Here is a 25,885-nt window from a genome sequence, read left to right as displayed (position 1 = left end):
AGGCTCTGACGTGTACATCAACCAGGGATAAAGAGAGAGTTAACACTGTGAAATGTTTTGTACTTATTTTGAAGTTAAGTGTCTGTTGACATGTTGGAAAAGATGAAAGGTCTACAATTTCTGTTAAATTTGTCAATATTCTGTTTTAATTCATTGATTTTCTGGCCACCATTACTGTGGTTACATGTTCAGTACATGTATGTATTGACCAGCAAACTCACTGCAGCCTACCTCACCAGCTCACTCTCCATCCCTGCTTTGGACAATTAATAACATGACTCTTGTACTTTGCCCTTTATGGTTGATATTAACGACGAAAGGAGATATTATCTGTCTCTCTTCTACTGTGTACCGCTGTTAAATACTGTGGAAAAATACTTAAGGACAAAGGAATATAAGTACTCAGAACTACTAATTATTATAGATAAACATTCAAGAAAAGGGTAAACACAACACTGGACCTCCTCAACACAACACTGTACTGAACCTCCTAATGGTCAAACTAATAATAATGTACAACAATATAGAAGAGACATGACTAGAGGTTATGCAATATGGCCCCCCTAATGGTCAAACTAATATTAATGTACAACAATATAGAAGAGACATGACTAGAGGTTATGCAATATGGCCCCCCTAATGGTCAAACTAATATTAATGTACAACAATATAGAAGAGACATGACTAGAGGTTATGCAATATGGCCCCCCTAATGGTCAAACTAATATTAATGTACAACAATATAGAAGAGACATGACTAGAGGTTATGCAATATGGCCCCCCTAATGGTCAAACTAATATTAATGTACAACAATATAGAAGAGACATGACTAGAGGTTATGCAATATGGCCCCCCTAATGGTCAAACTAATATTAATGTACAACAATATAGAAGAGACATGACTAGAGGTTATGCAATATGGCCCCCCTAATGGTCAAACTAATATTAATGTACAACAATATAGAAGAGACATGACTAGAGGTTATGCAATATGGGTGTATATCCACTACACGCTTCTTGAAATTAACATGACCAAGGAGCTTTAGAAATGTAGAAAAAATGTACGTTCCATCATTCTGCACCATGTTTGAAGTCAGAAGGTCACATGACCAAGGAGCTATTGAAATTCAAAAATGTAAAAAATTATTTAAAATAGTGCCAGGTGTAAATCGACAAAAAATAAATGTGTGCAATGTATGTCTATGCCATCCGGTTAGCTAGAAACAGTTTTTGAAAGTTTTAGGAGTAATGGTTAAATAGCTATTGGAATTTGAAAAAATTGATTTGTCACTATGTTGACGGTCCCTATCTGTTGTTGGTAGAGTAAGGAAAACTACCGTTGAATATCCAACCTGAAACTGGCTTTACCTCGGTCAAGACATCGTATATATTCTACACTCGGTTTTGACCCTGCACTTGAATTCGCCCCGTTTCTTTCTTATTAATATTATGTTCAGATAATAAAATAGCCTACAGGCTAAATAATGAAGGAATAATGTTGTGGCCTACCTGTCGTTGTTAATGAAACACTGATGAACAGAATCCCAAAACACCAGACCGTCGAGGTCGGAAAGGTCTTCATTTCACGAACAAAACAAGTCTGACTCCAAGGTAAAGCTGTTTGTAACTGGTGAATAAAACTATTTGGAGTTTAGAAAAATAAACCAAAACAGTTGAAAGGATAATTTGTCAACTAACAGAATGTAACACGACGTCTGTTCCAGAAATAACGGAGGAAAAGGGTGGTGGAGTTTCACACTTTACTTTCACTTTCACTCACAGTACTTCCAGTTGAATATCACCTCGGGATATCTAGATCCCTCTAGTGTTCTGATATGGACATGAACTTCATGTCATCTCGCGATATCTAGCTCCATCTAGTGTTCTGATATGGAAATGAACTTCATGTCAAATGTCCTAAAACACATGCACAAATGTGAATCTTGAAATAAACGTGAAAAGAAGTAGGCTGTAGTAAATATTTCAACTTACAACTTGTGATGTGAAATTATCCCAATTACATTTGATCATATAAAATGAATGTGACTTTCACTGTCAGTTGTAGTCTACATATGTGTGAGCAGTATGGCAGAAATTACACTAATTTAATCAGAGAGAAAGGTAGAGTTATCACCATGTTGCTGCATGATACTTAACTAATGATTCAGGAATAATTCAGTATTATAGATATACTCCCTGGGGGCTGAAGATATTATAGATATCCTCTCTGGGGGCTGTAGATATTATAGATATACGCCCTGGGGGCTGTAGATATTATAGATATACTCCCTGGGGACTGTAGATATTATAGATATACTTCCTGGGGGCTGAAGATATTATAGATATACTCCCTGGGGGCTGTAGATATACACCCTGGGGGCTGCAGATATTATAGATATACTCCCTGGGGGCTGCAGATATTATAGATATACTCCCTGGGGGCTGTAGATATACACCCTGGGGGCTGCAGATATTATAGATATACTCCCTGGGGGCTGTAGATATACACCCTGGGGGCTGCAGATATTATAGATATACTCCCTGGGGGCTGCAGATATTATAGATATACTCCCTGGGGGCTGTAGATATACTCCCTGGGGGCTGCAGATATTATAGATATACTCCCTGGGGGCTGCAGATATTATAGATATACTCCCTGGGGGCTGTAGATATACTCCCTGGGGGCTGTAGATATTATAGATATACACCCTGGGGGCTGCAGATATTATAGATATACTCCCTGGGGGCTGCAGATATTATAGATATACTCCCTGGGGGCTGTAGATATACTCCCTGGGGGCTGCAGATATTATAGATATACTCCCTGGGGGCTGTAGATATTATAGATATACTCCCTGGGGGCTGTAGATATTCTAGATATACTCCCTGGGGGCTGTAGATATACACCCTGGGGGCTGTAGATATTATAGATATACTCCCTGGGGACTGTAGATATTATAGATATACTCCCTGGGGGCTGCAGATATTATAGATATACTCCCTGGGGGCTGCAGATATTATAGATATACTCCCTGGGGGCTGTAGATATTATAGATATACTCCCTGGGGGCTGTAGATATTATAGATATACTCCCTAGGGGCTGTAGATATACTCCCTGGGGGCTGTAGATATACTCCCTGGGGGCAGTAGATATACTCCCTGGGGGATGTAGATATTATAGATATACTCCCTGGGGGCTGTAGATATTATAGATATACTCCCTGGGGGCTGTAGATATTCTAGATATACTCCCTGGGGGCTGTAGATATACACCCTGGGGGCTGTAGATATTATAGATATACTCCCTGGGGGCTGTAGATATTATAGATATACTCCCTGGGGGCTGTAGATATTATAGATATACTCCCTGGGGGCTGTAGATATTATAGATATACCCCCTGGGGGCTGTAGATATTATAGATATACTCCCTGGGGGCTGTAGATATTATAGATTTACTCCCTGGGGGCTGTAGATAATATAGATATACTCCCTGGGGGCTGTAGATATTATAGATATACTCCCTGGGGGCTGTAGATATCTTAGATATACTCCCTGGGGGCTGTAGATATTATAGATTTACTCCCTGGGGGCTGTAGATAATATAGATATACTCCCTGGGGGCTGTAGATATTATAGATATACTCCCTGGGGGCTGTAGATATACTCCCTGGGGGCTGTAGATATTAGAGATATACTCCCTGGGGGCTGTAGATATTATAGATATACTCCCTGGGGGCTGTAGATATCTTAGATATACTCCCTGGGGGCTGTAGATATACTCCCTGGGGGCTGTAGATATTATAGATATACTCCCTGGGGGCTGTAGATATTATAGATATACTCCCTGGGGGCTGTATATATTATAGATATACTCCCTGGGGGCTGTAGATATACTCCCTGGAGGCTGTAGATATTATAGATATACTCCCTGGGGGCTGTAGATATACTCCCTGGAGGTGGGAGATATTATAGATATACTCCCTGGAGGCTGTAGATATTATAGATATACTCCCTGGGGGCTGTAGATATCTTAGATATACTCCCTGGGGGCTGTAGATATTATAGATATACTCCCTGGGGGCTGTAGATATTATAGATATACTCCCTGAGGGCTGTAGATATTATAGATATACTCCCTGGGGGCTGTAGATATTATAGATATACTCCCTGGGGGCTGTAGATATCTTTGATATACTCCCTGGGGGCTGTAGATATTATAGATATACTCCCTGGGGGCTGTAGATATCTTTGATATACTCCCTGGGGGCTGTAGATATTATAGATATACTCCCTGGGGGCTGTAGATATTATAGATATACTCCCTGGGGGCTGTAGATATTATAGATATACTCCCTGGGGGCTGTAGATATTATAGATATACTCCCTGGGGGCTGTAGATATTATAGATATACTCCCTGGGGGCTGTAGATATACTCCCTGGGGGCTGTAGATATTATAGATATACTCCCTGGGGGCTGTAGATATTATAGATATACTCCCTGGGGCTGTAGATATTATAGATATACTCCCTGGGGGCTGTAGATATTATAGATATACTCCCTGGGGGCTGTAGATATTATAGATATACTCCCTGGGGGCTGTAGATATTATCGATATACTCCCTCGGGGCTGTAGATATTATAGATATACTCCCTGGGGGCTGTAGATATACTCCCTGGGGGCTGTAGATATACTCCCTGGGGGCTGTAGATATACTCCCTGGGGGCTGTAGATATTATAGATATACTCCCTGGGGGCTGTAGATATTGTAGATATACTCCCTGGGGGCTGTAGATATTATAGATATACTCCCTGGGGGCTGTAGATATTATAGATATACTCCCTGGGGGCTGTAGATATTATAGATATACTCCCTGGGGGCTGTAGATATTGTAGATATACTACCTGGGGGCTGTAGATATACTCCCTGGGGGCTGTAGATATTATAGATATACTCCCTGGGGGCTGTATATATACTCCCTGGGGGCTGTAGATATTATAGATATACTCCCTGGGGGCTGTAGATATTATAGATATACTCCCTGGGGGCTGTAGATATACTCCCTGGGGGCTGTAGATATTGTAGATATACTCCCTGGGGGCTGTAGATATTATAGATATACTCCCTGGGGGCTGTAGATATACTCCATGGGGGCTGTAGATATTATAGATATACTCCCTGGGGGCTGTAGATATTATAGATATACTCCCTGGGGGCTGTAGATATACTCCCTGGGGGCTGTAGATATTATAGATATACTCCCTGGGGGCTGTAGATATACTCCCTGGGGGCTGTAGATATTGTAGATATACTCCCTGGGGGCTGTAGATATTGTAGATATACTCCCTGGGGTCTGTAGATATTATAGATATACTCCCTGGGGGCTGTAGATATACTCCCTGGGGGCTGTAGATATTATAGATATACTCCCTGGGGGCTGTAGATATTATAGATATACTCCCTGGGGGCTGTAGATATTGTAGATATACTCCCTGGGGGCTGTAGATATTATAGATATACTCCCTGGGGGCAGTAGATATACTCCCTGGGGGCTGCAGATATTGTAGATATACTCCCTGGGGGCTGTAGATATTATAGATATACTCCCTGGGGGCTGTAGATATACTCCCTGGGGGCTGTAGATATTATAGATATACTCCCTGGGGGCTGTAGATATTATAGATATACTCCCTGGGGGCTGTAGATATTAGAGATATACTCCCTGGGGGCTGTAGATATTATAGATATACTCCCTGGGGACTGTAGATATTATAGATATACTCCCTGGGGGCTGTAGATATTATAGATATACTCCCTGGGGGCTGTAGATATTAGAGATATACTCCCTGGGGGCTGTAGATATTATAGATATACTCCCTGGGGGCTGTAGGGGAAACCTGGAATGGAGATTTTAGAAGATACATAAAGGGAAGTGGGTGAAATTAAAAACGAAGTGGTTGTGATGTCATTCAGAACAGATTAAAAACAGGCTACATGATTGAGGAAAATAATTTATTTAATTCTATATGTTACAAAGACAAAAGCAATATCTTACCGTGATGATTCATTGAAAAATAATGGTTTTGCACAAAACAACCACAATAAAACTATAGGCCTAAATTAGTTATGTTTAAATCAAATAATGATGACATTATACTGAACCTGTAACAATAATGCCTGAACCTCAACACCTATCAGTTGATGTGTATAGACATGAAAAGTTAAGGCATTTACAATGTATCAACCATAATGCTATACAGTATATGACCAGTGTATGACTGATGTTAAAGCTGCTGAATGAATAATACCACACATTATATTAAAACACATTGCAATCAGAATAATACATGTATCAGTTAATAGATCACATTTTATCAAATGCCACTATTGTTCCAGCAGGTGGAGCTACAATGTAACAACATACAGCATTGTGACTCACAGTTCTATATTAGAATTCCATGAGTTCCATTCTGATGGTTGTTATGGTGATCAGGGGATCTCAGCCTCACTCTTCTTCAACATGATCACCTGTTCAACACAGAAGTAGTTCATCAGTGTGGCCATGTATTTACTTATCCAATACAGAACCACTTAGAAATGTAAATCATATCAGATGATTTACTAGTCAATACTGTGCTACTTAGAATCCGATCAAATTATTTCCAATGAGGCTCCTGCTTATGTCCAGTTCTCCCTTATCAATAACAGGGCTATTTACTAATTATCAATACCAGGGCTATTTACTAATTATCAATACCAGGGCTATTTACTAATTATCAATACCATTCACTCTAAACCATCCTACTTTCTACATCTACTAAGAGGTAACATAATATAGTACACTGTGTTCAGAATACCATATTGTGACCCTACAGCTGTTGTGATGTAAGGTAGTAACTCACCTACAGTGGGGAGAACAAGTATTTGATACACTGACGATTTTGCAGGTTTTCCTACTTACAAAGCATGTAGAGGTCTGTAATTTTTATCAAAGGTACTCTTCAACTGTGAGAGACGGAATCTAAAACAAAAATCCAGAAAATCACATTGTATGATTATTAAGTAATTAATTTGCATTTTATTATTGTTTGAACGCGGGGCACTGTCTTCAGATAATCGCATGGTGTGCTTTCGTCGTAAAGCCTTTTTGAAATCTGACACAGCGGCTGAATTAATAAGAAGTTAATCTTTAAGCCGATGTATAACACTTGTATATACTTATTATGTGTATTTCTGTATTTTGAATTTGGCGCTCTGCAATTTCGCAGGATGTTGGCCAGGTGGGACGCTAGCAAGGAGTTGTGGTATATGGCCAATATACCACGGCTAAGGGCTGTTCTTACGTACAACGCAATATGGAACGCCTGGACGCAGCCCTTAGCCGCGGTATATTGGCGATTATATCATGAACTCCGGAGGTGCTTTATTGCTATTATAAACCGTTTACCAACATAATTAGAGAAGTAAAAATAAAAAAATGTTTTGTCATAACCGGGGTATACAGCTGTCAGCCAATCAGCATTCAGGGTTGCAACCACCCAGTTTATAATGCAGGTTTCAGCACCACTTAACAGTGTAAAGAAGAACCACCCAGTTTATAATGCAGGTTTTAACGCCACTTAACAGTGTAAAGAAGAACCACCCAGTTTATAATGCAGGTTTCAGCACCACTTAACAGTGTAAAGAAGAACCACCCAGTTTATAATGCAGGTTTTAGCACAACTTAACTTCTTTGATATAGGGGGCAGCATTTTCACTTTTGGATGAATTACGTGCCCATAGTGAACTGCCTCCTACTCTGTCCCAGATGCTAATATATGTATTATTACTATTGGATAGAAAACACTCTGTTTCTAAAACTGTTTGAATGATGTCTCTGAGTATAACAGAACTCATATGGCAGGCAAAAACCTGAGAAAAAATCCAAACAGGAAGTGAGAATTTTGAGAGTGGTCTTAAACGAGACATTTTAAACTTTTCCATATTTTCCTAGATGAACCAACTTCTCAGGTTAATTAAAGTTTATTCCCAGATAGCCTATCCAAGTATCATTAATTAATCATTATCATTGATTAATCAATTTGCTTTTGGAAAATTCATTCACATCCAACTACCACATTACTTATACAGTACTGATGGTTCATTAACGTCTATAAATAGATTAAAATAGTTTTTGCAGCTTTCAACAAATTCCAAACCCAAACTTTTAGAAAAAATGGAACAATTTTCCTCTAAATGTTTCAAATAATGTGCAATGGGGGTGGTCCCCACTCCTCTGCTAATTAGTGAACCTCCACCCTTTAAAGGATTGATCTCTGACCTCAGCAGCGATGCCATCCTAACTATGCCATTAGCGGAAAATCAGCAGAAATTGGGAACAACGCTCTCCAAAATCAATCATCGAAAGCAGGCTTTGTAACAGTTCTCTCCATTTTAGCCCTTATGTATCGCCATCAAAGATTGGCATCGGTCCAACACTGCAGTGCCCAGCTGAAACACGTGCAAGACATGGCTGACATGAAGGGACAGGAGGAGAGAACTGAGCAACTATTGACAAAAGCAGGAATTGAAAACATTCTACTAACATGCAGGCAGTTTTGTTGAACATTACTCAAAGTAACAATGCTGCAGACCAAAGACGATCAGTTAATGAACACAATGACAAAGTTGGATGACAAATCAGAAGAACTCATTGAAGTCACTGAGCAAATGAATGATGAGAGAACTCAGGTGATGAAGATGGAAATATTGATTTCTAAGCAAGCGGAGGAAATCTCATCACTGAATCTCTCGCTCCGTACTCAAGACCTCTATCTGCAAACCATGACAGATAAGTTTGAGACCAAAAGGAGCATGTGCGACACTCACATGTCCAAAATCAGTACTCTAAGCGCTCAAGTGGACTCTTAGGTACCATCTGGAGGAAGACCAGATTGGTCACGCTCTACAGCGCGACTACCCAACCAAGCAACTGGAGCCGGTACTCAAAGGAGTGAAGATAATAGAAGGTTTCAGACTTTGCCTCCCTCATGTGTCCCTCAGGCTTCTCCTCTTGGCCTTTCAGCCCCAATTTCCCCACAGGATGAAGCCAACCCTCTCCGCCCACTTGACATGGAATACCTTGACAAACTTCTCAAGAAGTTCCCCACCTTTGACCCCGTTCCAGATCAGCCAAACGATACTGAGACGTTCCTAGCTGACATAGAGGACGCGTTGGATGGCTACCCGAACTCTACGGGTTCTGACAGGGTTTACCTGTTGAAGCGAATGTCGATTAGACACTTGACGAGGTTCATTCGTCTACAACAGCAACATGAGCTAAACGACTACGCTAAACTTGCCACAGCTTTGAAATTAGAATTCAGTGGTTCTGCGTCATGACAAACATGACAAGCTCGGAATGAACACCCACAAGCTAACTATCATAGGCTTCGTTCAGACTCACTGAGACAGGAATGGAAGAGCTGTTACTGTTCAAACAAATGTTTCTGTCGAACATGTATCCCACCTTCATTACCTACTTGCCCCCTGCAGCCCACGTTGGCCTGCCTATCTTACAACTCAGAGAGCTTGCAAGCACAGCTTTTGAGGCATCAACGCTAAGAGCCCTGACCACTCGGTTTTGAAGTTTGACCATGAGCACTCACTCCAGTTAGAGGTTACAATATCAGGTATTGGAGCGTTGAGAGATTAGTCGTTTAGTTTAGTATATATATATATTTTTTTTACAGGGACAGTGCACATTAATCAACGTTTCAGGAAAAGTGCCGGTTTTAACCAGCCGGCTAATTTTCAACCGCAGTCCCTGGGCAGGTTATTAAAAACAATTACAATACAGACAATCATTGAGCAGTGAGCACACGCAGAGCAACATAGGACAAGCAAGACGTAGCATACAGACAGAGCAACATAGAACAAAAAGCAACAAGACAAAGATGATAGCTATTGGGCTTCCTATCAAGCACTTTGAGAGCCTGTTTCTAGACAGACTGAATAGGTTTTAATGTTGTACAGCAAGCTTGGGCCCAACTAGTCAAGCAGTATGTTAAGTGGGGGAGTATCATAGATTTGAAGTACAATTTTGCTCCCTCTGTTGTCAAACAATTTAGTATAAATTGGAAATTAGTTAGGTTGAATTTGGTTATTTGAATTAACTTTTTTAAAAGAGAGGTAATCAAGTATGATTCCAAGGTACTTAAAATCAGATACCACCTGGAGCTTCTCCCCTGATAAACAGACATCTGGCTCAGTAGCATCTGTTGCCCTCTTTGTGAAGAACATGCAGACAGTTTTTTTTACATTAAGATGCAAACATGAGTCACGGAGCCACTTTGTAACATGGACCATTACAGTAGTGAGTTATTGTGCAGCTTGTTGTTTGCTCTTTGCACATATATCACTGTATCATCTGCATACATTTGAACTTCAGACCCAGTACAGACAGAAGGCAGATCATGACGCACAACAACGGTTTCTACCACGATTCCAATAACCTCCGCGGTCGAAATAACTGTAAAGTACATCGCCATCAAAACGACTACCACTACAATCGACCTGTTCGCTACGTTTCTGCACCGAACCCACACAAAGTGTCAGAGCACAAGGGTGGCAAAGGGTTGAAGGACGATCAAAACGACTACCACTACAATCGACCTGTTCGCTACGTTTCTGCACCGAACCCACACAAAGTGTCAGAGCACAAGGGTGGCAAAGGGTTGAAGGACGATCAAAACGACTACCACTACAATCGACCTGTTCGCTATGTTTCTGCACCCAACCCATACAAAGTGTCAGAGCACAAGGGTAACAAAGGGTTGAAGGACGATCAAAACAACTACCACTACAATCGACCTGTTCGCTATGTTTCTGCACCCAACCCATACAAAGTGTCAGAGCACAAGGGTAACAAAGGGTTGAAGGATGATCAAAACGACTACCACTACAATCGACCTGTTCGCTATGTTTCTGCACCCAACCCATACAAAGTGTCAGAGCACAAGGGTGGCAAAGGGTTGAAGGACGATCAAAACGACTACCGCTACAATCGACCTGTTCGCCATGTTTCTGCACCCAACCCATACAAAGTGTCAGAGCACAAGGGTAACAAAGGGTTGAAGGACGATCAAAACGACTACCGCTACAATCGACCTGTTCGCTATGTTTCTGCACCCAACCCATACAAAGTGTCAGAGCACAAGGGTGGCAAAGGGTTGAAGGATGATCAAAACGACTACCACTACAATCGACCTGTTCGCTATGTTTCTGCACCCAACCCATACAAAGTGTCAGAGCACAAGGGTGGCAAAGGGTTGAAGGACGATCAAAACGACTACCGCTACAATCGACCTGTTCGCCATGTTTCTGCACCCAACCCATACAAAGTGTCAAAGCACAAGGGTAGCAAAGGGTTGAAGGACGATCAAAACGTAGACCAATGTTCTCCAGAAGTTCCACTACGGGAATAATTATAATTTGAGAAAAGTGTCAACATTAAGTCACAAGGACTAGACAGGGAATTACCGGACACCAGGTCTGCAGGAATTAAAACCTATAGCAAGGATGTTAAAAATCGAATTTCTCTCACTCGAGACCCTATCTAGGGCCTGCTTGATCAAGAAACAAGCGCAGGAGGTGTCAATCCTCAGGTACTCTAATATGTAAATAGATACGAAGGTTGTGAATGAAAAGGTCAAACTCCACTCAAAACGTCCACCTTGAACAGAAATGGCGCATCACGTCGTTGCGACTTTGTGGGGAATATGTCCACTAAACGCGACTCTAAACGCCATACCTGGAAACAGTCCTGGAGGACTGCTTAACTTGTCATGCGCTAATTGATTCGGACGCGACGATATCGCTCATCGCTCAAACATTGTTTGATGATCTCAAAAGGGCTTTGAAGCCAACTAAACTTTGGTTAAAAGTGGAACGATGCGACACTACACTTCGAGGAGTCACTCAGACTACCTCACCTCTCACATTGAGAGTCATGCTGAAACTACACTTCAAGGACATATCGCTCGTTCATCCTGTGTATGTTACCAGCCTCAAATCTGAACCCCTGCTACTTGGAGCAGACTTGATGGATCGGTTACTCCCATTGATGGATTGGAAAACCAACCACGTATGGTCACAGGCTACAGTGCCTTCTCCACCGACCACACTGTCTTCCCCTAACGCTAGCTGCAACGCTTCACGAGGGGTATCTGTTGAAAGAACCCCTTGGGAAAAAGACGTGGATCAGTTACTGTCGTGGAAATATTTCACAAATACCATGTGAGTTCAAATAGACTTTTTAAAGCTAAATAAAAGCTGGATCATGAATACAACTGCCTTCCAGTCTTGGCACAGAATACTGATACATTTATTGTGACACTTATGTCACACTTATAGTAACTTCTCTTATTAATGGCGCATCACCTCTGGCATTTAGCCACCGTTATCATATTAGGACATGTAACCTGTAGAGTCACATAAATAGTTTCATGCATGTAGGACCATAGCAACAGACCTTGGCACTCTACAGGAATAACCAATACATGACATCCTGCTGACTCCACTGAAAGGGGAACCCCTGTTCTGGAGGTGTTATATTTGGCCATAACAGTTACAAGAATAACCACGTGCATGTCTAATGTTGTCCAATGACCTAAAACACATACACTAGTTTTGCTCCTTCTGAAATAAATAATTGCCACAACAAAATGTACTGAAAAAATGCACAATATTACTGACGGATTGGAAAAACAACCAGGTCACAGGTCACAGTGCCTTCTCCACCGACCACACTGTCTTCCCCTAACGCTAGCTGCAATGAAGTCACCCATGAGGGGTATCTGTCGAAAGCACCCCAAGGGGGAAAAGACGTTTCGAAATCTCTTGGTACAGAATCGGATCCAAGGAGATATCTACGATATTACGATATCTTGACACATCCCATCAGCAAACCTGATTGACCATTATTTTCATGATTTCGAGCCAGCAGTCTCTGTGAATGAGCAACTTCCCTCCTCCTTGCAGTCGTACTGTAGTAGAGATGAACTTCTCTTGCCCTTCGGATACTTCTGCAAATTTCAAGAACTTTGAAAGTTTCTTCAAGTGCAATCGCAAAAACCATCAAGCGCTAGATGAAACTGGCTCTCATGAGGACCGCCACAGGAAAGGAAGACCCAGAGTTACCTCTGCTGCAGAGGATAAGTTCATTAGAGTTAACTGCACCTCAGATTGCAGCCCAAATAAATGCTTCACGGAGTTCAAGCAACAGACACATCTCAACGACACCATTCTGTATACTTCTGGCCCTTCTTTGGACACTGTGTTAATTCACCTCCAAACGATCTTCACCTCCATACAACTCTCCTTCCGTGGCCTCCAACTGCTCTTAAATGCAAGTAAAACTAAAGGCAGGCTCTTCAACCGATCGTTGCCCGCACCTGCCCGCCCGTCCAGCATCACTACTCTGGACGGTTCTGACTTAGAATATGTGGACAACTACAAATACCTAGGTGTCTGGTTAGATTGCAAACTCTCCTTCCAGACTCACATCAAACATCTCCAATCCAACATTAAATCTAGAATTGCCTTCCTAATTCGCAACAAAGCATCCTTCACTCATGCTGCCAAACATACCCTCGTAAAACTGACCATCCTATCGATCCTTGACTTTGGCGATGTCATTTACAAAATAGCCTCCAACACCCTACTCAACAAATTGAATGCAGTCTATCACAGTGCCATCCATTTTGTCACCAAAGCCCCATATACTACTCACCACTGCAACCTGTACGACCTTTGGCCGCCTTTCCTTCCAGTTCTCTGCTGCCAATGACTGGAACGAACTGCAAAAATCATTGAAACTGGAAACACTTATCTCCCTCACTAGCTTTAAGCAGCAGCTGCCAGAGTAGCTCACAGATCACTGCATCTGTAAATTGCCCATCCAACTACCTCATCCCCTACTGTATTTATTTTATTTATCTTGCTCCTTTGCACCCCAGTATCTCTACTTGCACATTCTTCTACTGTACATCTACCATTCCAGTGTTTAATTGCTATATTGTAATTACTTCGCCACCATGGCCAACAATTAGTGTTGTTGTTTGTTTAGTATTTTCCCATTTTCCCAGAAGTGTTTACCTGTTAGGGCTGCAAGCCCGAGGTCGGTACACTTATGACAACATCCAGCTCAAGTGCAGGGCGCGAAATTCAAAATCTATTTTCTTTTTATATTTAACTTTCACACATTAACAAGTCCAATACAGCGTTTGAAAGATAAACATCTTGTGAATCCAGCCAACATGTCCGATTTTTAAAATGTTTTACAGCGAAAACACCACGTATATTTATGTTAGTTCACCACCAAATACAAAAGAGGACAGACATTTTTCACAGCACAGGTAGCATGTACAAAGCCAACCTAACTAACCAAGATCCAACCAAACAAACCTAGAAACAACTTCCTCAGATGACAGTCCTATAACATGTTACACAATAAATCTATGTTTTGTTCGAAAAATGTGCATATTTGAGCTATAAATCAGTTTTACATTACTGCTACCATCATAGCTACAGTCAGAAATAGCACGGGAGTAGCCAGAGTAAATACAGACACCAACGTCAACTACCTAATTACTCATCATAAAACATTTCAGAAAAATATATGGTGTATAGCAAATGAAAGACAAAGATCTTGTGAATACAGCCAATATTTCAGATTTTCTAAGTGTTTTACAGCGAAAACACAATATAGCGTTATATTAGCTTACTGCAATAGCTAACACACAACAGCATTGATTCCAAGTAATCGGTAGCGATAGCACAGTTCGACAGATATATGAAATAGCTTCCCAAATTGGGTCCAAATTGGGTCCTACCTTTGTTGATCTTCCATCAGAATGTTGTACATGAGGTCCTTTGTCCAGAACCGTCTTTATTTGGATCCAGAACGAACTCTTTCCCTCTTGAATTAGCAAGCACACTGGCCATGCGGCGCTAACCTCTCCTTCTTGAACAAATTCTTCCAACGCATCACGCCTAAAGTCCCGAATAAATGTCAATAATATAATAAAACTATATTGAAAAAACATACTTTAGGATGATATTGTATCAAATAAAATCTAAGCCGGAGATCATATTCACCCATAACGACGGTTTTCCAGGAGGCGATTCCAGGTCCAACTTCGCGCCTTCGAAATAAAAAATTATTATCGACCCCTCATTCCAAGAGGATGTATTCAATCTCAGAACAAGATAATCAATTCATTTCTGCTCTCACTTCCGCTTGACACCCAGGGGAAGGTGTATGACGTGTTTCTATAGTCCCAAGTGACATGCCCTTTTATAGACAAGCTCTTGAATAAAGACCTCGCTTTTGGAAATCTCACTTCCGGATAGGAAATGGGCTGCAGAAAGAGTTCTGTTTCACTTAGAGAAATAATTCAAACGGTTTTAGAAACTAGAGAGTGTTTTCCATCCAATAGTAATAATAATATGCATATTGTACGAGCAAGAATTGAGTACGAGGCCGTTTGAAATGGGCACCTCTTTCCAGGTTACTCAATACTGCCCCTTCAGCCATAACAGGTTAAAGTCTATGGATTCTTCAATTAAATTGAGCTGATTTCTGACGTGCTTCTTGCTTCTTTTTCCGTAGTGTATTTCTGTATTGTTTTAGTGATTCACCAGTGAAGGCTCAGGTTTTTCTGAAAACTATTTCTGCCCCTCCCAAAAGATAGAATTTGTAGATAACTGGCCCTCTTTCTGGGACTCATTCACAAACAAGACCAAGCCTGGACTTTTGAGGAGTGACGGACTCCATCCTAAATGGAGGGGTGCTTTCATATTATCTACGAACATAGACAGGGCTTTAACTTCCCTAGCTCCACAATGAGATAGGGTGCAGGCCAGGCAGCAGGCTGTTAGCCAGCCTGCCAGTTTACTGGAGTCTGCCACTAGCACAGTCAGTGTAGTCAGCTCAGCTATCCCCATTGAGACCGTGTCTGTGCCTTGACCTAGGTTGGGCAAAACGAAACATGGCGGTGTTCGCCTTAGCAATCTCACTAGGATAAAGACCTCCTCCATTCCTGCCATTATTGAAAGAGATTGTGATACCTCACATCTCAAAATGGGACTACTTAATGTTAGATCCCTAACTTCCAAGGCAGTTAAGGTCAATTAACTAATCACTGATCATAATCTTGATGTGATTGGCCTGACTGAAACATGACTTAAGCCTGATGAATTTACTGTGTTAAATGAGGCCTCACCTCCTGGTTACACTAGTGACCATATCGCCCATGCATCCCGCAAAGGCGGAGGTGCTGCTAACATTTACAATAGCAAATTTCAATTTACACAAAAAAAACGACGTTTTCGTCTTTCGAGCTTCTAGTCATGAAATCTATGCAGCCTACTCAATCCTTTTTTATAGCTACTGTTTACAGGCCTCCTGGGCCATATACAGCGTTCCTCACTGAGTTCCCTGAATTCCAATCGGACATTGTAGTCATGGGAGATAATATTCAAATTTTTGGTGACTTTAATATTCACATGGAAAAGTCCACAGACCCACTCCAAAAGGCTTTTGGAGCCATCATCGACTCAGTGGGTTTTGTCCAACATGTCTCTGGACCTACTCACTGCCACAGTCATACTCTGGACCTAGTTTTGTCCCATGGAATAAATGTTGTAGATCTTAATGTTTTTCCTCATAATCCTGGACTATCGGACCACCATGTTATTACGTTTGCAATCGCAACAAATAATCTGCTCAGACCCCAACCAAGGATCATCAAAAGTCGGGCTATAAAATATCGGACAACCCAAAGATTCCTAGATGGCCTTCCAGACTCCCTCCACCTACCCAAGGACATCAGAGTACAAAAATCAGTTAACCACCTAACTGAGGAACTCAATTTAACCTTGCGCAATACCCTAGATGCAGTCGCACCCCTAAAAAACAAAAAACATTTGTCATAAGAAACTAGCTCCCTGGTAAACAGAAAATACCCGAGCTCTGAAGCAAGCTTCCAGAAAATTGGAACGGAAATGGCGCCACACCAAACTGGAAGTCTTCCGACTAGCTTGGAAAGACAGTACCGTGCAGTATCGAAGAGCCCTCACTGCTGCTCAATCATCATATTTTTACAACTTAATTGAGGAAAATAAGAACAATCCAAAATGTATTTTTGATACCGTCGCAAAGCTAACTACAAAGCAGCATTCCCAAAGAGAGAATGGCTTTCACTTCAGCAGTAATAAATTCATGAACTTCTTTGAGGAAAAGATCATGATCATTAGAAAGCAAATTACGGACTCCTCTTTAAATCTGCGTATTCCTACAAAGCTCAGCTGTCCTGAGTCTGCACAACTCTGTCAGGACCTAGGATCAAGAGAGACACTTAAGTGTTTTAGTACTATATCTCTTGACACAATGATGAAAATAATCATGGCCTCTAAACCTTCAAGCTGCATACTGGATCCTATTCCAACTAAACTACTGAAAGAGCTGCTTCATGTGCTTGGCCCTCCTATGTTGAACATAATAAACGGCTCTCTATCCACCGGATGTGTACCAAACTCACTAAAAGTGGCAGTAATAAAGCCTCTCTTGAAAAAGCCAAACCTTGACCCAGAAAATATAAAAAACTATCGGCCTATATCGAATCTCCCATTCCTCTAAAAAGAAATTGAAAAAAGCTGTTGCGCAGCAACTCACTGTCTTCCTGACAAACACTGACAAACACAAACAATGTATACGAAATGCTTCAGTCTGGTTTTAGACCCCATCACAGCACTGAGACTGCACGTGTGAAGGTGGTAAATGACCTTTAATGGCGTCAGACCGAGGCTCTGCATCTGTCCTCATGCTCCTAGACCTTAGTGCTGCTTTTGATACCATCGACCACCACATTCTTTTGGAGAGATTGGAAACCCAAATTGGTCTACACGGACAAGTTCTGGCCTGGTTTAGATCTTATCTGTCAGAAAGATATCCGTTTATATCTGTGGATGTTTTGTCCTCTGACAAATCAACTGTAAATTTCGGTGTTCCACAAGGCTCTGTTTTAGGACCACTATTGTTTTCACTATATATTTTACCTCTTGGGGATGTCATTCGGAAACATAATGTTAACTTTCACTGCTATGCGGCTGACACACAGCTGTACATTTCGATGAAACATGGTGAAGCCCCAAAATTGCCCTCACTGGAAGCCTGTGTTTTCAGACATAAGGAAGTGGATGGCGGCAAATGTTCTAATTTTAAACTCGGGCAAAACAGAGATGCTTGTTCTAGGTCCCAAGAAACAAAGAGATCATCCCCTTTGTTATGGCAACCCTAAATAAGTTCAGGAGTAGAAATGTGCTTAACAAGTCACATAATAAGATGCATGGACTCACTCTGTGTTCAATAATAGTGTTTAACATGAGTTTTGAATGACTGGCTCATCTCTGTACCCTACACACATTTTTAGCTGGAAGGTCCCTCAGATAGGCCCCTTTCAACAGGACAATATCCTAAAACACAAGGCCAAATATACACTGGAGTTGCTTACAAAGACGACATTGAATGTTCCTGAGTGGCCTAGTTACAGTTTTGACTTAAATCGGCTTGAAAATCTATGGCAAGACCTTCAATAGAAATGATCAACTACCAAGTTGACAGAGCTTGAGGAATTTTAAAAAGAACAATGTACAAATATTGTACAATCCAGGTTTGCAAAGCTCTTAAATCAGAAATACTACAGAAATACTATCTGTATTTGGCGGCAAATATTATTCTAACATGTATTGAATCAGAGGTAGGAATACTCATTTTCAATAAATTTAAACACATTTCTAAAAACATGTTTTCACGTTGTCATTGTGGGGTATTGTGTGTAGGTGGTTGAGAAATAACATCTATTTAATACATTCTGAATTCAGGCTGGAAAACAACAAAATGTGGAATAAGTCAAGGGGTATGAATACTTTTCTGAAGGCATTGTATCTAATTGCAAATAAAAAACATTGTTTTAATTGAGAAGTAGGCATTGGTCTTTAGCCGAAAAATAAAGGAAATTCACATGAGCACCGTAATGCCTTCTACACCCATGCTCTACCAAGGTTTTCCAGCATACAGCTTTGACCTACTACGGTAGCTATGTTGGTCTATTGTACTTCAAACAATGTGGAGGCAGGTTGCTTAGGATTCAAACCTTCTCTGTTGGTGCTAATACCCACCAGACATTTCTAAACCCAGAGGCACAATATCGCAAGACTTCGGGGAATGCTTGCGAAACAGACCATTTAGACCAGGCCAGGGTTTGGGGTTAGAGAAGTCAAAAAGAGAAGTGAAACATTCTTCCTTATTTATTCATTTTCTAGAAATATAAAGGCATAACCTAGATTAGAGACAATGTCTTCAGTAGTGGAACATGTTATTACTCCACTAGATTAGAGACAATGTCTTCAGTAGTGGAACATGTTATTACTCCAACCTAGATTAGAGACAATGTCTTCAGTAGTGGAACATGTTATTACTCCACTAGATTAGAGACAATGTCTTCAGTAGTGGAACATGTTATTACTCCACTAGATTAGAGACAATGTCTTCAGTAGTGGAACATGTTATTACTCCACTAGATTAGAGACAATGTCTTCAGTAGTGGAACATGTTATTACTCCAACCTAGATTAGAGACAATGTCTTCAGTAGTGGAACATGTTATTACTCCACTAGATTAGAGACAATGTCTTCAGTAGTGGAACATGTTATTACTCCACTAGATTAGAGACAATGTCTTCAGTAGTGGAACATGTTATTACTCCACTAGATTAGAGACAATGTCTTCAGTAGTGGAACATGTTATTACTCCACTAGATTAGAGTCAATGTCTTCAGTAGTGGAACATGTTATTACTCCACTAGATTAGAGACAATGTCTTCAGTAGTGGAACATGTTATTACTCCAACCTAGATTAGAGACAATGTCTTCAGTAGTGGAACATGTTATTACTCCACTAGATTAGAGACAATGTCTTCAGTAGTGGAACATGTTATTACTCCACTAGATTAGAGACAATGTCTTCAGTAGTGGAACATGTTATTACTCCACTAGATTAGAGACAATGTCTTCAGTAGTGGAACATGTTATTACTCCAACCTAGATTAGAGCCAATGTCTTCAGTAGTGGAACATGTTATTACTCCACTAGATTAGAGACAATGTCTTCAGTAGTGGAACATGTTATTACTCCACTAGATTAGAGACAATGTCTTCAGTAGTGGAACATGTTATTACTCCACTAGATTAGAGACAATGTCTTCAGTAGTGGAACATGTTATTACTCCAACCTAGATTAGAGACAATGTCTTCAGTAGTGGAACATGTTATTACTCCACTAGATTAGAGTCAATGTCTTCAGTAGTGGAACATGTTATTACTCCACTAGATTAGAGACAATGTCTTCAGTAGTGGAACATGTTATTACTCCACTAGATTAGAGACAATGTCTTCAGTAGTGGAACATGTTATTACTCCACTAGATTAGAGACAATGTCTTCAGTAGTGGAACATGTTATTACTCCACTAGATTAGAGACAATGTCTTCAGTAGTGGAACATGTTATTACTCCAAACTCATGAAAGTGACAAACTGACACATTTTCTAACACATTTTAGGAAGCTTTATTTGACAAGTTGGCAACCATACAAAGTTGTTGCTCAAGCTAAACACACACAATGACATTATAGAAAAATACAAATTTCCAATTTCACATGAATAAACTAATTCTAATTCTGTTATGGAAACTTCACACCTCTCTGTTGCTGATGCTGTTGATGGCAGTCAAGGCCACAGCATCTAAAGATAAGTGTGTTGGTCACGAAAAGGGAAGGATTGAGAGAGAAGATAAGAGAAAGGAGAAGTAAAGAGATGGACTGACAGGGTTGTGGTTATTCAACGCTGCTGAAGAGAGCAATGTTTTCCACCCACCATGACGTTCTGTTGAACAGGGTCACTAGGTAAAGAGAGAGGAGAGAGAGATGAGTGGGGAACAGAGGAGCTGATCCAGTCTACTGCAGTGAAGACCTCCAACACCACAGGAACATTTATACACCTTTACAGATCTCAGTGTTTAAAACCTCTTGACACTACAGGGGGTGCTGTTTCAACTTGGACATTTATCGTTCCCAAATTAAACTGCCTCGTACTCAATTCTTGCTCGTACAATATGCATATTATTATTACTATTGGATAGAAAACAATCTCTAGTTTCTAAAACCGTTTGAATTATGTCTGTGGGTGAACCAGAACTCATTCTGCAGCGAAATCCATGACAGGAACTGCGAAGGTCTGAAAACGAGGCTCTGTTCTCAGATCAGTTTAAAGCTCTGTATGTATCCTATGGGTCGACATGAACTGCACCCGCCTTCCCCTGGATGTCAGTAACCAATGAGAAGTGGAATGGAGTGTCTACGTAGTTCTCAGAGCTTATAAAAGGCCAAGGAACGAAGTGTGCTCTCTTTTCGTCGTTCGTCATTGCGCAAAGCAAGACCTCAAGATGGCATTTTGAAACGCTCAGTTATCGGCCTTAGCTATATCCGTCTGTAATTTAATTCGATATAGGTGTTAGAAACATCATAACGAAGTTATTTTAAACCGAGTTATATCAGTTTATGCGAGTATATTGCTATTTTCGGAATTGCCTTAGTATTGCGTTTTGGGGATTTGGGCATGTTGTGGCCACATAGCTATTGTTAGCTGCTAATTCCGAAGTTGAAGACGACGTTTTACAACCAAGCAACGATTCTTTTGGACAAAGGACAACTTGCCCAAGATTCTGATGGAAGCTCGTCCAAAAGTAAGAGCTATTTATGATGTTATTCCGTATTTATGTGGAAAAATTTTACCGCATTTGTCCGCCGTTATTGCGGCACTAGTCTGGCTGTAACGCACACTGTATGTCTAGTAACGTTAATTTTAAAAATCTAACTCAGCGGTTGCATTAATAACTAATGCATCTTTCATTTGCTGTCCAACCTGTATTTTTTTGTCAATCTAATCGATAAATAATCGTAAACTTAGGTGCCTTTCCAAGATGGCGCCGGTCAGAATGCATTACCTGTTGCCACTGATCACATTGTATAACAACGATTTGTGCTGCTAAATATGCACATTTTCGAACAAAACATATATGCATTGTGTAATATGATGTTACAGGACTGTCATCTGACGAAGTATATCAAGGTTAGTCCAAAATTATATATCTTTTGCTGTATTGTTACGATCGCTAACCTGTGCTGCTGGTAAATTGCTTGTGTTTCTGGCTATTGTGCTAAGCTAATATAATGTTATATTGTGTTTTCGCTGTAAAACACTTAAAAAATCTGACATATTGGCTGGATTCACAAGATGTTGGGCTTTCAGTTGCTGTACGCTGTGTATTTTTCAGAAATGTTTTAAGATGAGTAATTAGGTATTTGACGTTGGTCTCTGTAATTATTCTGGCAGCTTCGGCACTATTTCAGATTGCAGCTGTAATGTAGAACTGTGATTTATACCTGAAATATGCACATTTTTCTAAAAAAACATATGCTATACAATAAATATGTTATCAGACTGTCATCTTATGAAGTTGTTTCTTGGTTAGTGGCTATTTATATCTTTATTTGGTCGAATTTGTGATAGCTACCTATGCGGTAAAAAAATGGTGAAAATATGCGGTTTTGTGTTTTCGCTGTAAAACATTTTAAAAAAATCGGAAATGATGGCTGGATTCACAAGATGTGAATCTTTCATCTGGTGTCTTGGACTTGTGATTTCATGATATTTATATGCTAGTATTTACTTGTGGCGCTATGCTAGGCTATGCTAGTCAGCTTTTTTACTGATGAGGGTGCTCCCTGATCCGGGATTGTGACCAAGTAGAAGTTAATGTGTAGTTAGATACATTTATACACCCCAACAGGTCTCAGTGTTTAATGTGTAGTTAGATACATTTCTGCACCCCAACAGGTCTCAGTGTTTAATTAATGTGTAGTTAGATACATTTATACACCCCAACAGGTCTCAATGTTTAATGTGTAGTTAGATACATTTATACAGCCCAACAGGTCTCAGTGTTTAATGTGTACTTAAATACATTTATACACCCCAACAGGTCTCAGTGTTTAACAAACATCATGCTATATCAGTCATAACAAACACTGCATGCTACATCATTCATAACAAACACAACATTCATAGCAATAACATGCTACATGATACATAACAAGTACAACTTAGTACATCATTCATAACAAACAACATGCTACATCATTCATAACAAACAACATGCTACATCATAAGAAACACAACATGCTACATCATAAGAAACACAACATGCTACATAATTCATAACAAACAACATGCTACATCATAACAAATACGACATGCTAAATCCTTCTTAAAACTTCTTAGGGCTGCATTCCCGTTAACAGGATGACAACAGCCAGTGAAAGTGCAGGGCGCCAAATTCAAACAACAGAAATCTCATAATTAAAATTCCTCAGACATTCATGTGTCTTATATCATTTTAAAGGTAATCTTGTTGTTAATCCCACCAAAGTGTCCAATTTCAAATAGGCTTTTCAGCGAAAAGCACTACAAACGATTATGTTAGGTCACCACAAAACCACAATAACCACAGCCATTTTTTCCAGCTAAAGATAGCTTCCACAAAAACCAGAATAGAGATAAAATTAATCACTAACCTTCGATTATTTTCATCAGATGACACTCATAGGTCTTCATGTTACACAATACATGCATGTTTTGTTTGATTAAGTTCATATTTATATAAAACAATCTGAGTTTTACATTGGCACGTTAGATTCACTAGTTGCAAAAACATCAAGTGACTTTGCATAGCCACATCGTTTCAACAGAAATACTCATCATAAATATAGATGATAATACAAGTTATACACATTGAATTATAGATATACCTTAATGCAACCGCTGTCAGATTTCAAAAAAAACTTATGGAAAAAGAAACGCACGCTATAATCTGAGACGGTGCTCAAAAGTAAAATACCACAGCTGCAAAGATGGCGTCAACATAAACACGAAAATGCAAGATAAATATTCCCTTACCTTTGATGATCTACATCAGAAAGCACATCAGGAATCCCAGGTCCACAATAAATGTTTGTTTTGTTCAAAGAAATCCATTATTTATGTCCAAATATTCGAACAAAACAAACATTTATGTCCAAATACCTTTTTTGTTAGCGCGTCTGGTTTACATATCCAAACGCTAATTCTGGTCAGCGTTATATCGGACAAAAACTTCAAAAAATAGATATTACCGGTCGAAGAAACATTTCAAACTAAGTACACAATCAATCATTAGGGTATTTTTAACATATAGCTTCAATAAAGTTCCAATCGGAGTATTCCTTCTTGTCTTCGTGAGCCATGGAACCACGAGGAAAAAGCATGATCAGAAAATGGCTGCTTGATGGACACCTGACTGATTCTGCACTCATTCTCTCCCACAACATCATAGAAGTCTCATTATAATTTCTATTGATGGTTGATATCCCTAGCAGCGCACAATCATTCATATGTCAAGGGGATTTCTTTAGGGACTCTGGTGAATACATACAAGCTCATATTTCTGACTTCCTGTTTTGAATTCAACTCAGGATTTTGCCTGCCAATATGAGTTCTGTTAATCTCACAGACATAATTCAAACAGTTTTAGAAAGTTTAGAGTGTTTTCTATCCAATACTAGTAATAATATGCAAATATTAGCAACTATGACTAAGGAGCAGGCCGTTTGATATGGGCACCTTTCATCCAAGCTACTCAATACTGCCCCTTCAGCCATAAGTTAACATAGTATATCATTTGTGCAGTATAAATGCCTTTTGGACATGGTTCACTGACTTTTGGGTTAGTTAACCGACTTGCTATGACCGTACATGGCCAATAGCATCTTGATTTGCATGGCAAATGGACATAACACCCTGATTTGGCACTTTCAAATATTTCATATTGCATTTGGACATTTCTTATGACATTTGGCAAAAAAATATAAAAAGTGACTTTTGACTTCGACTTTTGACTTTCTATGAAATCATATTGCAAATGGACAAAACATATGCCTTATGGACAAGTTAAAAAATAAATAAATAATTATGATAATAAAATATGACAAAAGTATGTTCATACAGTTATTATACATGTGTAATTGACCAAAAAAACTAAAGAATTTCAAAAAACGTTCCAGAAAGCACTTTTTTAAGGGGGTGATAATTTTTTTTTTTTTTTTTTTCACATTTTCAAAATGTTATACTTGGGTCTTGACTTGTGTTACATTTGCAATATGAAAAATTACGGTGGAGCGCGCTCGCCATCTATTGGATTTTTTGCTGTTAGACACTTGGCATTTGCCATATGGCATTTGCAATCAGTTTTGAATGAAACAACGTCCAATTGAGTGGTATTGTACATCGTGTATATGTTTCGTGCGGTGCCAATATGATCCCATTCATTTTTGTCCATTTCAAGGGGGTGTTCCCTTACATAACAAACTCATTATGCTACATAATTCATAACAAACACAACATGTTACATCATTCATAACAAACACAACATGCTACATCATTCATAACAAACACAACATGCTACATCATTCATAACACAACATGCTACATCATTCATAACAAACACAACATGCTACATCATTCATAACAAACACAACATGCTACATCATTCATAACACAACATGCTACATCATTCATAACAAACACAACATGCTACATCATTCATAACACAACATGCTACATCATTCATAACAAACACAACATGCTACCTCATTCATAACAAACACAAAATGCTACATCATTCATAACA

The 25,885-nt window shown here is 39.9% G+C and overlaps 3 protein-coding genes across 9 annotated transcripts in view; 1 reads left to right on the top strand and 2 right to left on the bottom strand.

Annotated features, from left to right (window-relative positions):
- The window catches only part of LOC139561632 (Fc receptor-like protein 5), a gene marked incomplete in the record, with an annotated part of 1,233,720 nt that extends 1,231,949 nt beyond the window's left edge, over nucleotides 1–1,771 (bottom strand). Inside the window, 1 exon segment of the mRNA XM_071378856.1 lies at nucleotides 1,511–1,771. Coding sequence (XP_071234957.1) covers nucleotides 1,511–1,583 — 73 coding nt within the window.
- LOC139561635 (butyrophilin subfamily 3 member A2-like) overlaps nucleotides 1–25,885 on the top strand; it is a 1,433,431-nt gene that overhangs the window by 155,955 nt on the left and 1,251,591 nt on the right. The gene's annotated exons all lie outside the window — the stretch shown is intronic.
- Nucleotides 1–25,885, bottom strand: part of LOC139561637 (low affinity immunoglobulin gamma Fc region receptor II-b-like) — a 286,052-nt gene that overhangs the window by 227,662 nt on the left and 32,505 nt on the right. For 2 of the 6 annotated variants that reach the window (XM_071378873.1, XM_071378877.1), the window contains one exon: nucleotides 6,009–6,532. The exons of 2 other annotated variants lie outside the window; for them this stretch is intronic. In XM_071378873.1, the coding sequence (XP_071234974.1) occupies nucleotides 6,529–6,532 (4 nt within the window). In that variant the 3' untranslated portion in view covers nucleotides 6,009–6,528. Of the gene's footprint in view, nucleotides 1–6,008; nucleotides 6,533–20,653; nucleotides 21,002–25,885 lie in introns of those variants that run through there. 2 more of the 6 variants (XM_071378870.1, XM_071378874.1) reach the window with 1 other exon arrangement.

This window comes from Salvelinus alpinus, chromosome 31 (genome assembly GCF_045679555.1).
Source record: "Salvelinus alpinus chromosome 31, SLU_Salpinus.1, whole genome shotgun sequence".
Classification (NCBI taxonomy): domain Eukaryota; kingdom Metazoa; phylum Chordata; class Actinopteri; order Salmoniformes; family Salmonidae; genus Salvelinus; species Salvelinus alpinus.
This window is presented reverse-complemented; position numbering and strand designations above follow the sequence as displayed.